Source organism: Streptopelia decaocto, assembly GCF_964273445.1.
Source record: "Streptopelia decaocto genome assembly, chromosome: 1".
NCBI classification, from domain to species: Eukaryota; Metazoa; Chordata; class Aves; order Columbiformes; family Columbidae; genus Streptopelia; species Streptopelia decaocto.
This window is the reverse complement of record NC_138663.1, coordinates 66151900-66166425: the sequence shown is the minus strand read 5'-3', so window position 1 is coordinate 66166425 and position 14526 is coordinate 66151900. Positions and strand designations below refer to the sequence as shown.

The window sequence follows — 14526 nt, the reverse complement described above, 5'->3', positions numbered from 1 at the left end:
CTCCTCTGTCTCCCTGCTGAGGGAGCAGGAAGCTTTCACAAAGGTTCAATGGTGGCAGCTCTTCTGCTGCATGGGGGAGGCTCATTTTACCTGCTCTGCCCTGTGAGGCCTCAGACACAGGCTGAAGGAACCCTGTATTTGGTGCTCTCCATCCAAGTGGCTGGTGAATGTCACATTCTGTTCCCACCATCTCACCCATGTGGTTCTCCTCCCCACAGCAGCACTTGCCCCATTTCATCTCTCATCTGGACTGCTCTTTCCTGTTGCCTCCATCACACGCTGTGCTCCATCCTCCTTCCAGAACAAGCCTAATGTTTCCCTCTGCCCACCTGTCCCAGGATTTCTGCATCCTTCCTGCATCCTGTCACATCTAACTTTTTTATTATTTTCTTCTTCCACTTCAGACGCGAACTACACTGAAGAAGCTGGCTGTGTCCCCAAAGTGGACCAACTATGGTCTCCGGATATTTGGCTACCTCCATCCCTTCACTGATGGTGAGGGCTCTGATGCTGCTGTGCTGCTGCTCCTGTCGCTTCTCACCTGCCCCTCCCTCACCCCTTCTGTTGAACCACTGGTGCCCTCACCCCATGAAGCCCAGCACCAGGTCCCTCACATGGGCAGCCCAGCTATCTGTGTGTGACTGGCCATGGCCTTGGCATGGATGAAACACATCTGCTTCCCCTGTAGGGTGGAAAGGAAAAGCACAGAAGAAGACAGATGCTAGATTAAAAACAATGCTGTCATGAATGCACAGCTTCGTAGCATGTACGTGGGCACGAACAATCCCTGAGCTTTTCCTCCCTCCCTGGCATACACAAGACTGTACGTGACATCATTTGTGTTCCTGCTCTCCCCGGGTGCATGAGTACCATCTGACAGCAGCTGACATCTGTATCACCCAGCTGCATGCTTCTGCCCAGAGCAGCCTGCTGGCACTCACCCATGTCTCCTGGTCCCCTGGCCCTCAGCCACCATCCCTGTAACCCCAGATAGAACAGTGAGACTCAAACACCTCTGTCTCCCTTTGTGGCTCCATGTGCACGTTCCTCCATCCAAATGCAGTTTCTCACACAAAAGTTTGCTCTGGAAACAAAATGGGAGGCAGGGAGGCTTTGCATGGACTTCTTAGCTTTCCAGGTTAGGTGTCAGGTGAAGCCAGTGCAGGATGGATAGTGAACCAGTTGCATCTGTAAAATTTTGTTTTAAATTACAGCAGAGTTAGAATTCACAGAGGTTCAAAGGGATGGGGGTGGTAATATCGAAAAGAAAGGTCACCAGGAGAAAGCATAAAGACAGCATTTTAGAGTAGCAGAATCCATTCTGTGCACAAGCCCTTACCCCAGAGCCCTACTTACTCCCTCCATCTCTCGACAGGGGAGTTTCAGTTTGCCATTTCTGCGGATGACAATGCTGAGTTCTGGCTGAGTCCAGATGAAAAGACCTTTGGTCTCCAGCTGCTGGCCAGTGTAGGCAAGGTACAGTGCTTGCTGCATGGCTTCTTCCATCAAGGCTTTGAGGTTTCTGTGGGGATGGAGACCTTCCTGTCTTACACACTTCCTTGGACTCCCAAGTCTCTTTTCCTGCCCAGCTACAGACACCACTAACAGAGACGGGTATGACATGACATACCTTAAGCCAGTCACATATTTGCAGTGCTGTTGGGAGCCCCATGTTCACGACTGAGGGACTTAAATCTGTCCACAGGTTGTGGATCTCACAAACAACTTACCAGGAGGAGTAGCTCAATTTTCCCTCTTTATCACTTCAAGTGCAGTAACCAGGGAAGAAACTCATATTAACTAGAGTGTTTTCTTTCTCTTCACAGACAGGGAAGGAGTGGACCGCGCCAGGGGAGTTTGGGAAATTTTACAGCCAGCAGTCAAAGATGGTGAGGTGAGTGAGCGGAGCCCCTTGCTCCCAGTCACCTCTGCACATGGCCAGGAAATTACAAGGACAAGGAACTACTCCTCCCTACCTTACTGCCCTGGAACTGGCCAGGTTTCCCAGATGCCAAAACCCAGCAGGCAAGACAGAAAGGGATTTATTCAAAATTCACTGAGAAGGGTATGGTGTGCTCCAGGTGCACAAGTGAAGCTACCTATCTCACTGTCAGCATCTGGATTTTCTTGGCAGTCCTAACCCTGCTTACCCTGAGAATCAGGTTGTTTCATGGGTGTGGTTGCCTTCCACTCATCGTCTGCTGACAAACTGAGACATATTCCTTAATGCTCTTGGTGACAGGTACATTTTTCTTCACAGGCTGTCAGCTGCAGGCAGGTACTATTTTGAGGTGCTGCACAAGCAGGATGACAGAGGAACAGACCATGTGGAAGTAGCGGTGAGTCCGTGCAAATGGCTATGCTGTGTATGTGTCCCCACATTGCTCAGGAATGACATTTGTAATAATTGACCTCCTTTCCCAGGCTCCAGCTCCTCTTTGCATGAGAAATATCTAATCCCTCCCAGAGCCCTTACCTGCTTCTATGTGGGATAGTCCTGGCTACATGTCAGGAGTCTTTGCTTGCTTGGGATGGTTCTGCCCTCTCTGATCTCTGTTGCAGCTCTTTGTCTTTTCCTGCTTTGGATGTGTTCCGCAGGATCTCAGCTTATTCCCAGTCTTCTGCTGCTAGGTAAACTCCATCGTAGCAAGGAGAAAGAGGAAGCTGTGAGCCCATCTGGTGAAAAAAACATCTTGTGCCTGTTCCTTTTGTTCAGGCTTGGTTAACTCCGTAAGCACTTCATTTTCATGTGTTTCTCTGTTCCAGTGGAGACTGAATGACCCAGAAGCGAAGTTCAAAGTCATTGACTCCCAATACCTCTCCCTTTTTGCTAGTAAGTATCTTTACCACAGGTTTCCCCGAGCACCTCCTCATTCTTCCAAAATGTATCAGGGGTGTTTCATCATGAATCATAGTCTAGGCAAATTCCATGCATACAGATTATTACACGAAAGAAGTGGAGGCAGGGCAGGAGAGGGACCTCAGGACAAGAGGTCCATTGTTAAATAACAGGTCATTATTAAATATAGGTGAATTGGAAGTAGGACTGGAACATTATTTCAGGGAAATCTAGAGACAGTGAGGAAAGGCAGAAAGGAGAGTCTACAAGGTTGAGAACTATTCCAGAGGTGAGAGTAACACAGGACTGAGGTTGCCTGCAGAGAGCTAGGGGGAACATGAGGGTTCACTGGCAGCTGGACATGACCAGGGAGAAGGGGCCACTGCAGCACTTTCAGGGGATTTCACTCTGGGTGCTGGGCACAATGGGAAACACCAATGACATTGGAGGATGCTGCTTCCTTCTATATCAGCCTCAAGTCTCTTCAAGTTGCTGCTGGGTTGCAGCAAGCTCATCAGCCCAGTCCCTCCTGTTTTGTAAACCCTTCTTAGCCCATTGAGTGATACCTTTATCAATTAAGGAGCTCCTTAGTCCTGTTTACCCTTACCTGGCTTTGTCAGCATCACTTTCCTCTGCCAGCGTTCTCCCTTTCCGTATCTTCCACTGTTACCTTCCAACATCTCTGGGCTTTTTTCCGTGTAAAGACTTTTGCCCGTGGAGGACTCCCTGGTATAACTGAGTTATCTGTTGGCTGTGTCTTGGATCGCAACCTGCTGCTGTATTTTCTGGAACCTGCCATTTGTCCAGGACTAGGCTTTCCATTAAGTCTTCTATCCCCATCTTTTTTTCCTTCTGCTTTCTTTGTATTAATTCCCCGTAGAAGGGAAGACTCACATCCCAGAAGATCCCTTCATGGCTGCGCACAGTTCTGCAGTCTCATATTTACCTGGCACCCTCTGCCCATACAGTGTTTCCTTATTCCATATCAGCCTTTGGCTGTATCACGTAATCCCATTCCTTCAGGTTTCTCATGTTCAGGACCCAAAAGTTGCTAACAGCAACCCCAGTGCCCTTGTCAGCATGTTGCCTTTCCCTCCTGGGTATTTATTCAATTCCCCTCATCTCAGAGTAAGATATATAGGGACATTCAGCACCCAAGGCAAAACACAACCAATATCCAGTCTTAAATTTAAGCTTCCCTTTGCTCCTGGCTTACTGTGGGTCTCCATTCCCTTGCTGGAGCATCATCCTCCTCAGCCACTGAAGGCCTGACCCCAGGGTCCTGCTCCTTTTCCAGCATAGGAGAAAGTTCTGCTCCTCAAGTTTCTCCTCCCTTTCATCTTTTTTATCTCCTTTTAAAATAATTTAACGCTAATAATTCAGATCTGTCCAGTAATTCCTGCCAGCATGGGGCTTCTTCAGCATACCACTGCTAGTGTGTGCAAGGCAGGAGGTCATTTTTATCCATTACTCATCACTGTGTTTGTTTGCTTTCACCGATAGCCACGTTCCTACCCCACAGTGTCTCTATTTCCAGCTTTCTGAGTCAAAGCCTTTCCTTCCCACGGTGTCTTTGCAGTGAAGCTCCTGATCAGCACCATTTAGGCATTGCTACGACAGAGACAGCATAGCTGTCATGGATTCAATGCCATTTAGAAACGGCTGACACTGAGAAAGGGCATTTTTTTGGGACAAGGAATGAACTAGCCCTTCCTCCCGCTTCCGTTCTCTCTCTGGTTTCTAGATGAGACGCTGTTAAAGATGGATGAGGTTGGGCACATCCCACAGACGTTGGCCAGCCACCCGAGCCGGCCTGCTGACAATGCAGGCAGCAGGGCACACCCCGCTGACATGCTCAAGCCTGATCCCCGGGACACTCTTTACAAAGGTAAGACTTGCAAAGCCATTGAAGGAGGTTGCTGCAGCCTGTCACAGCACGTGTGATAGCACAGCTGAGAAAGATTGTCCTCCTATGCCACTGTTAGAAAGAGCCATGCTTTTTTGTCCTCAGTGCAGAGGAGAAGGGCGGCAAACAATATCGGTCACTGCAGGACACAAAGCACGGACTAAACCCAGCTCATCTTTCTTGTCATCCAACTCAGATGACATCCACGGGCATAATATTTTAGTGTAAGTTCTGTAGAGCAATGTGAAGAGATGAGCTGCACAAGGTAGTTTGCTTTGTGTGTCTGTTAGTATTTTACATGGATAAATAGAAACCAGGCACAGAAGTAGGTAAGCTGGTGCATGGATTACAGCAGAGCTTCTCCAGCAACACTTTCCTATGTGTTTCTTCTTCTCAGTGCCTCTGCTCAGCAAGTCTCGTGTGCGCCGAGCCTTACCAGATTGCCAGTACAAGCCCAGCTACCTGGTGAATGGATTCCCTCTGCAGCGCTACCAGGGACTCCAGTTTGTAAGTTTTACTCCTTGAGCAAATACTTGCCCAGGGGAATGCAAGGAGGAATGAGGGAGACCCCATTAACAGTGGGGCCTCTTCATTGATATATGAAGCTCCTTGGCAGATTTGACCATCTGCTGATCAGATCTGTGCATCCTAATACATACGAAAGGGCTACAACAAGAAAAGGGAGATGGGCACTACGCACCGCTCACAGGTCTCACTGTGGCACAAGTGTGTGTGTCTTACAGAGCCCCTCGGACCTCAAACCAAAGAGCTGAGCTTGCCTTCACACAGACCCTCACAATGGCTGAAGATTTTTTTCTCCCTGGGGTGAACTGTATTCCGTGTGGACTACTAAATCCCCTGACAAGTTTAAAACTGGTCTTCAAGGGGATCTCACGTTTGTGGGGCATGCAGTATAGCAGGGATTAATCCCTGCATAGCAGAGCAGACTCTGAGATCTGCTGGGGACAGGTCACCAGCACAGTTTGCCCTCCCTGGATGCCAGGGCAAGCCTACACTCCCTGGGGCACTTGAATCCTGGGCAGTCCCAGCTCCTTCAGCCTTGCCTGGAGGTCTCCCCAGACAATTTCTGATCCCCTGCATCTCTTCAGGAGGACTTGCCCACCTCTCTCACAGCTAGTTCCCACTCTGTTATAGGACTGAAATGCACTGAGATGGAGGGACAGATGCTAAGAGAGAGAAAAAAGCATACCCCTACACACATCCCAGCACGCTTCCTTCTGTTTTCCGTGCACACAACCTGCTACTGGGTGCCTTGGAGATGCAAATAGTTAGTGAGCAACCCCTGCTCCCTCTCAAAAGGGCTGGTCACCCTTCATCCGTGTCTGGGTCACCTGGTGACTGATATCTGGCATTTATGAGGGTTTTACTTTATTTTCCTCCTTTTTTTCCAGGTTCATTTATCCTTTGTTTACCCAAATGATTACAGCCGCCTGAGCCACATGGAGAAAGACAACAAATGTTTCTATCAGGAGAACCCTCATTACTTGGAAAGGTAGGATGCTGCAGATGCAGATTTACTAGCAGGGAGGAAGGAGATGGTTTGAAGGTTGGAATTGGGGTGGAATTTCATATTCATTTCTGTAGGACTCTCTTAATTCTTAAAGATCCCCTAAGTCTTATAAAACATGAAAGCATTTGTAGTTCCTTTCAATAACCTATGCTCCCTTTAAGTGAAAATACGTTTAGGTCTCAAGGGAAAACTGCTGCTACTTTTCTTGCTCTATTAACCCAGAAGCTGGGTCAGAGCATGTTTGTTCCACTACATCAGGGAATGCATTTCCAGCAAACTTAGCCTGCCAGCAGCTGGAGCCTCCTGATGGCTGTCGCTGTGAAAGCCAAACCATGCTCACCACCAGGCATCTCTCCAGGGGAATAAATGCATGTCATTTGTCTTCACCGGGGTCTGGCTCCCAGCCGTGGCCCTGTGAGGGAGCCGCCACTTCCAGGGTTCCCCCTGTCACAGGCAGACACCTTGTGTGAGGACCTTCCTCCATTCGGGAGGACTTTTTTTGCAGGATAAGGAGAGTCAGTTTTCTGGTGAGATAACTGGTGGTGGCCTCCCTGTGCTCAAGATCTTCTTCCTCCCTACAAGACTGTTGTGAGGGCTGGAACAACAGATCGTACTGTAGGTTTGGGAGAGGACTCCTGGGACTGGGGTTCATAGTAAAGGGTGGAGAAGGTGGCTGCCATGGGCTGGAAGGTGCCAGCCAGATTTATTGCTTTGACAATTCATTTGTATTGTGACAGCATTTGGGAACTGGGAGCCCATTTTTGCTTGGCATCAAGCATACATGAAGGGAAACAGTCCTGGAAATCCCTTCCAAAAGCTTGAAGCACAGACATATGAGGACAGCACACAGCACATAGCGTGGTGTGAGAGAGGAAGATCATTGCAATTACCTGCCTGAGCTGCTTTTGCAGCATGATGACTTGTGTTTGTGAGCACTACATCATAAGTGAGCTTTTAGGGGCAGTTTAAGTGAGGCTAAAGGAGTGTTTCAGGGTATTTATATTGGGATTTCCTCATGTGCTTATGAGAAAATGTCTGAGAGACTAGGATGATAAGCAAGGAAAGGTGATGTCTTTGACAGTGCAGAGTAAGATTTGATTGCCCAAAGATTTGAAAGATAGGGATGATGGTAGTCTATGACTTGCTGAGAAAGGAGGATCTAGAGATACTGGGCAGATGTAATCAGAGTAATGGACTGTCACTTCTATGGCAGTGGCCATAATTAATTTGAGAGGGTAAAGTGACTTTCATCAAACTTGAGTTTTGCCCTTCCCTCTGCAGATTTGGATTCTACAAGTACATGAAAATGGATCGGCCAGAGAAGAGCTTGGACTCTGGAGAAAAGACAGAGCAACCAGGTAGGGTCCCTAATGTCAGAGCTCAGAGGATCCTTTTATCTATCACTTTTGTGTGTGATCTTCCAGGATCAGCTGAAAGAAGCTGTTGACTTTCTGAACCAAGCAAGTCACAGCCCTTCCCTACCATATTGCTGTGGCTGGGAGGAGATTTTTGCTGCCACTTTCCCTTCTCTTAAGGGCAGGTTGAGAGGTCACCAAACAATGGGCTGTAGTGGACAACATGTCAACCACCTCTCAGGCCCACAGCTTAGCTGAGGTGCAATTCCAGCAAAAATGTGGGCAGAAGTGACAGAGCCAAAGGTGTACAGTGTGGCACCCTATGCTCATACCTGCCCTGCAAAGCTATGGCCAGACCGACAGCCAAAGGCAACCCTGCAACAGCCTTTGGCAAAGCTGGCTAAGAGGTACTGAGGAGGTTGGTACCAACAAGAGCACAGCTCCTGTATGTGAGAGCATCCCTGTCCGTCTGAGCAGGAGGCACAACACTGAGATGAATTACAGAATAATAAAATCATTTTGGTTGGAAGAGACCCTTAAGATCATTGAGTCCAACCATAACCTAAATCTGGCACTAAACAATATGCCTAAGAACCTCATCTAAACATATTTTATATATCTCCAGGGATGGTGACTGAACCACTTCCCTGGGCAGCCTGTTCCAATGCCTGACAATCCTTTATGTGAAGAATTTTTTCTCAATGTCCAATCTAAACCTCCCCCTGGTACAACCTGAGGTGAGAAATAGCTGCCCCTGGCAAGGCGGGCGCCTGGGATAGGACAGGGAAGGCAGCAGGAGGGTGCCAGAGGTGTAATTGTGATTATTCCTGCAGGCTCCCAGGAGGGGAATCTGGATGACCTGCAGTACGTGGAGCAGGATCTGGAGAGTACTAGCCCCCCTGAGCACCCCAGCATGGGGAGGGCAGAGCTGGCAGGCAACACTCCCAGCAGCATGGTCGGCAGCGATAATGTCCCTGAGGACTATTCCCTCCGGGAGCATCGTCGGCTCCTCTCGGTGATGGGTGATGACATAGGAATGGGGCCACAGAGGAGGAGGACCAAGAGGTCTGGTGTTAAATCAGCCACAGTGGCCCCTGCCAACCAAAGCCAGGCTGGCCTAGAGGGGAACCCAATAATGAAGAGACCCCGTTTAAAAGCTGGTGTCAAAGACAACTCCAGGAGTCCTCCGCAGCACACCAGGGCTGTCCAAGGAAGAGCACCAGTCAAAACGGCAAACCCTCCTTTTAGGACCATGTCTCAAAAGCAGCAGCAGCCTCTTGGTCACCTCAGGGACTCAGGGGTGACAATTCCCAAAGGGGTGAGACCTCGAGGAGACCTCAGCACTGCTAAGGATGGGCTGAAGCCAGCAGTCACTGTGCCAGCCAGGAGAGGAGGCCCAGTCTCTGGCAGAGCTGGCAGACATGCTGTGAGTGCTGGGCTGCCTCAGTGGTTGAACCAAGTGGAGTCCAACATTGCTGAGCAAAAGGTGGCCAATGATGGGGTCATGGGCGAGGAAGAGGCACAGGTGGCATCTCCTGTGAAGGGCAAGTCTGCACCTATGGCAGCAGAAGAGGAAGAGGAAGAGGTAGATGGGGAGCCAGAGGAGGAAGATGAGGAAGATTTTGATTACGTACCAGTGTTTGACCAGGCAGTGAACTGGGAGCAGACCTTCAGCATGAGCAACCTGGACTTCCATATGCTGCGCACAGACTGGATTGACCTGAAATGCAACACATCAGGGAACTTGCTGCTAAGAGAAAGTGAGGCCCTGGAAGTCACACGGGTCTTCCTGAAGAAACTCAACCAGAGAAGTAAAGGGTAAGACACGGTGTAAAAATGAAGGGACAGTGTCCTGGAGGTGGTGTACCGTGCTGCACAGGGAATACCTGTCATGTTAGGAGCTAGTGGGAATCAGAGGCTAAACTGGGTGTAGGAAATAAGACTTCAGGTAAGGAATCTGTGTAAAAACCCAGGTTTAAATACCTCTTTTTGGTTGAGGAATGGGAATTGTTGGACACCAAAGCATGTCTGGGGGCTGAATATTGCCCTCAAATAGCTAGTGGCAGTAAACATGAAAGACTGGAGGTTTCCATCCAGCTGGCTTCACTGGCCTTTTGCTGGCTTCCTCCTTGCGCAGTGTAGGTATTGAGAGCACAAAGGAGCATTTTACCAGCTGAAGGCTAAGAAACCCTGCTGATATGAAGTAGGACTGGAGCTCCTTGTGCTTGCAGTTTGATAGCTGCCACATCTCAACTTGAGAATCATTTAGGACAGAGGACCAGAAGGGACCTATCAGATAATGTGGATCGGTACACCGATCTCAGAGACAACCAAGTACCCTACACTGTTACCTGAATGTGTGCACCTCTGTCTTAAAACTAGCTGGATTTCTAGATCCTAGTACTGATTTGGGAAGATGTCTGAGCTCCTCATTTCTCTGGTGACCTACTGGAGATCTGGTACTCTGTTTTTGTATGGTCTTGATATGATTCTTTTTCTTCTTAAGACTTACCATCTTGATTGCCTTTCTGGCAAACAGACATACCTTCTCTGAGCCTCTATAAGCCAAACAATCCAACTCCTGACCCTTCTGTTGAGTGGGCCTCTATTTCCATGATTTTATCTGTCCTTCTCTGTGCAGGTTTCAGTTTGGGTTAATTTCCTGTACATAAGTGACCGGTATCCTGGATATCTGGCGGAATGGGTGTTAGTAGTTCCCAGTCCCTACTGGAAGTAGCTCTAAAGCCACATCTTAAGATTGCATTTTTTTTTTCAGGGTCAAATCCATCACAGTCATGGGGTAACTGATCAGTGCACACAACCTTTTCTCTGCATTTTTAACTGATGAGCATCCATTTTATAGCAGAAACTCTTGTTATGATCCAGAAGGGCATGACCTGGGATTTCATCCTGTTTTGGCCATTCTGAACCTACAGCTCACTCCAGTTTTTACAGTATGATTGCTCAGTCCTACTCCATAGTATTGGCTGGTGAGCTGTCATCAACCAACTTCACTAGCCCAAACATGCTCCTTGTGCCAAGATTGTTGTAGGAGGTGTTGAATACACTCGCTATTACCAGCTCTACAATCATTCAGACACATTTGTTATTTTCTGTGTCACCTTTATTTCATTTCCTTTGCCAACTATTTTCTCTTGGCTGGAATCCCAGATCTAATCCCACATGCTTGTGGATTTAGGAAACAGGTGCTAAACCTTCCCAGGGGATTTTGGAAGTGGTGCAGCAAAGCAAGGGGGAAGCTGGAGACAAAAAGGTTTGTGTTAGCCAGGAGGAAAGAGCCTGGCAGAACTGAACAGGCTGGAGGTGGGAGAGATATGGCTGGTGTATGGGGGACGTGCCCACCCCAGCTGTATCTCTTGCAGGCGGTTCCAGCTGCAGCGTATCGTGAATGTGGAGAAACGCCAGGACCGCATGCGAGGCAGCCGCTACCTGCTGGAACTGGAGCTGCTGGAGCAGGGAGAGCGTCTCGTCCGCTTCTCCGAGTACATCTTTGCACAGGGCTGGCAGGGCGTTGGCAGGGATGAGGAGGAGGAGAGGAAGATGAGGAACCTGGCATGGGGTCGCCAGCGGCACCTGATGTCTGTGGTGAATGAGCCAGAGCTGTGCTGGCCCCAGGGCTTTTCCTGGAACCACCGTGCTGTGGTTCACTTTGTGGTGCCAGGTAAGGGGGACCTGCCTTCCCGGGACATCCAGGGCTGGCACGATGGGCACTTCCCATGGGGGTGGTCCTGAACAGTGGGTCTGGGCCAGCCTCAACTGTCTTGTTTGGGTCACTTCCCATTTCTGTTCTCTCCAAGTTAAATCCCCTCAGAAATATGACTCTTATAGAATGTAAGTTCAAAGAAAACTCCCGTCACACTCTGGGAAAGAACTCATGCTGATTCCTGGGCTCTTTGGTCCAGGTTTTCAGACTGAGCCAATTTCAGCATCCCTGCAAGGTTAGCGGGGCTTAGGGGAGGCAAGGAGCCTTGCCTGTTGAGAAGCCATGCTATCTTTGAAATCAGTTTTGCTTTGGTTCTCTCCCTCTTGCAATACAACCAGTGAAAAACCAGGCACGCTGGGTGCTGCAGTTCATCTCTGACATGGAAGAGCTGTTCCGAGTCACTAAGGATCCGTACTTCAACATCATCATCACGGACTACAGCAGCGACGACATGGATGTAGAGAAGGCTCTGAAAAGGTCTACCTTGCACAGGTGAGAGGACTGCCTGGTCACACAAAACCACTCACAGGCATATGCCTGCACACACAGCACATCTGCCAGCCTCTGTGTACTGACCAGCCACAGCCTCCTGCAGCTGGAAACCACACCTTGCACTTATATGTGCATATCATAGAATCATAGATAATCATGGAATGTCCTGAGTTGGAAGACACCCACAAGAATCACCAAGTCCTATTCCTGTCCCTGCACAGGACAACCCCACAGTTCACACCATGTGTCTGAGAGTGTTATCTAGTCGGTGTTCTAATGTACATACATGTATACCGCATATAATAGTGTTATAAAAATGCAAGGCAATACCTATTGCAGTCATCCATCCAGATGCATCTCTTTTCTCTTGGCTTTGGTTCAAGTTTGCAAGAGAGGACAGGAAGCAAGTCTTCAGTGGTGGGGCAGAGGGAGGACAGAAAAGACAGGAAAGCTGTGAGAAATGGGACAGAGAGCAGAGAGACCTCTGGGGACTCCACTTGCTGGAATAGCTGTCTGTCTCACTCTACTCTGACCTGAAACAGCCTTGTCTGGTCCTTCCCTTTATGTGCCAAGGGTTCCCCGTAACAGATCTAGGATAGAGTCGGACTAGAGCTGAAAAGACTAGGGACTAACCATGTCCTTAATGCAAGAGTGGGAAGACCCTCGGAATACACTGGGAAGTTCAGCAGCCCTGACCTTGCATACTTGCACAGCAAAGGCTTTTCTTCCTCCTTGTGAGGGCGCGTGGTGGTGAGGGGCAGCTCTGCAGTGTGATGCCTGCCCTGTACCACTTGCCAGCCTGCATGCACTGAACTTTTCTTTCCTGTCTGACCCACAGCTATCAGTACTTGAAGCTGACGGGAAATTTTGAGCGTTCTGCTGGGCTACAGGCAGGGATAGACCTTGTGACGGTAAGCCTGGGGGACTTGAGGTGGACAGGAGGGTTTCTAGTATGTCTCAGGCGCTACCTCTTGCCTTTCTTACTGAACACACATTTTAGGGAAGGGAATAGCCTGTCAGATCAGTAGATGTGTTTCCTGTCCCTCTAGAGTAAGAGCCTCACCCCTTACTCCAAGAAACTTGTGGTCCGTGCAGTTCTTGGCCCACCTGCTGGGACTATCAGCAATAGCAGTTTTGTGATACTGCCTCTGCCAGATGATGGTCATAATATTCCATACCTGTCATTGAATATCCACTCCATGGCCATTTCGCCAGCCCCTAGGATCTCAATTTCTGATCAAGAAACAAATGGCTATTTAATTCACTCCTATATCTCTGTCTTCCCACCCTTCAAGAAAAATTTACTCAACCTATTTTTTTTCCCAACCGGTGTGGTTGGTTCTAGGACCCACATAGCATCATTTTCCTTTGCGACCTCCACATCCACTTCCCAGCTGGAGTCATTGATTCGATACGGAAGCACTGTGTGGAAGGCAAGATGGCCTTCGCACCCATGGTCATGAGGCTGCACTGCGGCATGTCCCCACAGTGGCCTGACGGTAAGAGGGAGTCGAGCCTCTTCGGCTCAAACCTTGGGGAATGGCGGGAGAAGGACGGTGCATGTAACCTCTGGGTTTGTTCCTCTGGTGCTGTCGTGGTCTGGAGCTTAAGGTACTTCCAGGGCCACTAGATGAGAGTGTATTAGACAAAGGGGTTTAACAGTGTCAAGTACCTGGAATTTGAGGTTGAAGAGCCAGTAGAGCCCTTCATATGATGTTCCTCCTGGTCACCTCCTAGGGCTTTCTGTGGATTTGAGGACCTTGGAAAACCCCTCTTCCATTTCTCTCTTTTCTTAGTGGGCTCAGCCTGTCCTGAGGAGAACTGGTAGCCTGGGAGTAGGGGAAACCAACCCAAGTCAGGGGGAAGAAAGTAGCATACATCATCTGAGTGTAGGATTTCCTTTAGATAGTAGTGACCATCTTGAGCCATCCCAGCATAAGGACAACCCTTTGAAGCTGGGACAGTCTGGGTATATTAGGAACTATGCTGCCAGACAGGAGATGTGAGAGGCTCTGCTATCAAGTCCATAGGACAGCCCTTGCTGTCTGTCTGCAAGCCTTTCTCACTTGCCAAAGCTTTCATACAGTTGGCTCTACATTGGGGCTAAAAGAAGCTTGAGTCTCACTCCAGTAGCCATGCTGGAGTCATCAGTGGTTCGAAGCACCAACATACCTATGCCTCTTTTGTGTTGTCTTCAGGCTACTGGGAGGTGAATGGGTTTGGTCTCCTGGGCATATACAAGTCTGACCTGGACAAGATTGGAGGCATGAACACAAAAGAGTTTCGGGACCGCTGGGGAGGAGAGGACTGGGAACTCCTGGACAGGTAGGCATCCATTGTCAACATTCATGCGTTTGCGGGGGGAGACGCATTAGATCCTGGAGGACCAAGGACCAGGGGAGGGGTGATCTGAGGAGACTGAGGTGACTAATGCCACCATAAGCTTAGTCAGTGAAGGAGTGTCTTTGAGCATGTCCTGACCTCAAATCTAGTAGGCAAGTGGACCCAAAATACACTACTACAGCCACTGAGAGGAGTTTCCTGGTGCCTTCCAGCTACATTGCTGGTTGGCTATGGGCAGATCAGGCACTGGTGATCTTGAAGATTTTGTCTTCTTCAAGCAGTGTGGCACACAATGGGGTCCAGTTTGGCTCCCTCAGGCTTCCCATACTACATATA

At 49.1% G+C, this 14526-nt stretch overlaps 1 protein-coding gene across 9 annotated transcripts in view; it reads left to right on the top strand.

Moving 5' to 3' along the window:
• Positions 1-14526, top strand: part of B4GALNT3 (beta-1,4-N-acetyl-galactosaminyltransferase 3) — a 70167-nt gene that overhangs the window by 50900 nt on the left and 4741 nt on the right. For 2 of the 9 annotated variants that reach the window (XM_082074371.1, XM_082074370.1), the window contains 15 exons: positions 405-495; positions 1376-1476; positions 1827-1894; positions 2261-2339; positions 2767-2833; positions 4584-4727; positions 5143-5252; positions 6158-6258; positions 7558-7634; positions 8465-9449; positions 11015-11313; positions 11694-11847; positions 12686-12758; positions 13193-13346; positions 14046-14172. In XM_082074371.1, the coding sequence (XP_081930497.1) occupies positions 405-495; positions 1376-1476; positions 1827-1894; positions 2261-2339; positions 2767-2833; positions 4584-4727; positions 5143-5252; positions 6158-6258; positions 7558-7634; positions 8465-9449; positions 11015-11313; positions 11694-11847; positions 12686-12758; positions 13193-13346; positions 14046-14172 (2630 nt within the window). Of the gene's footprint in view, positions 1-404; positions 496-1375; positions 1477-1826; positions 1895-2260; positions 2340-2766; positions 2834-4583; positions 4728-5142; positions 5253-6157; positions 6259-7557; positions 7635-8464; positions 9450-11014; positions 11314-11656; positions 11848-12685; positions 12759-13192; positions 13347-14045; positions 14173-14526 lie in introns of those variants that run through there. The other 7 variants (XM_082074376.1, XM_082074375.1, XM_082074372.1 and 4 more) reach the window with 6 other exon arrangements.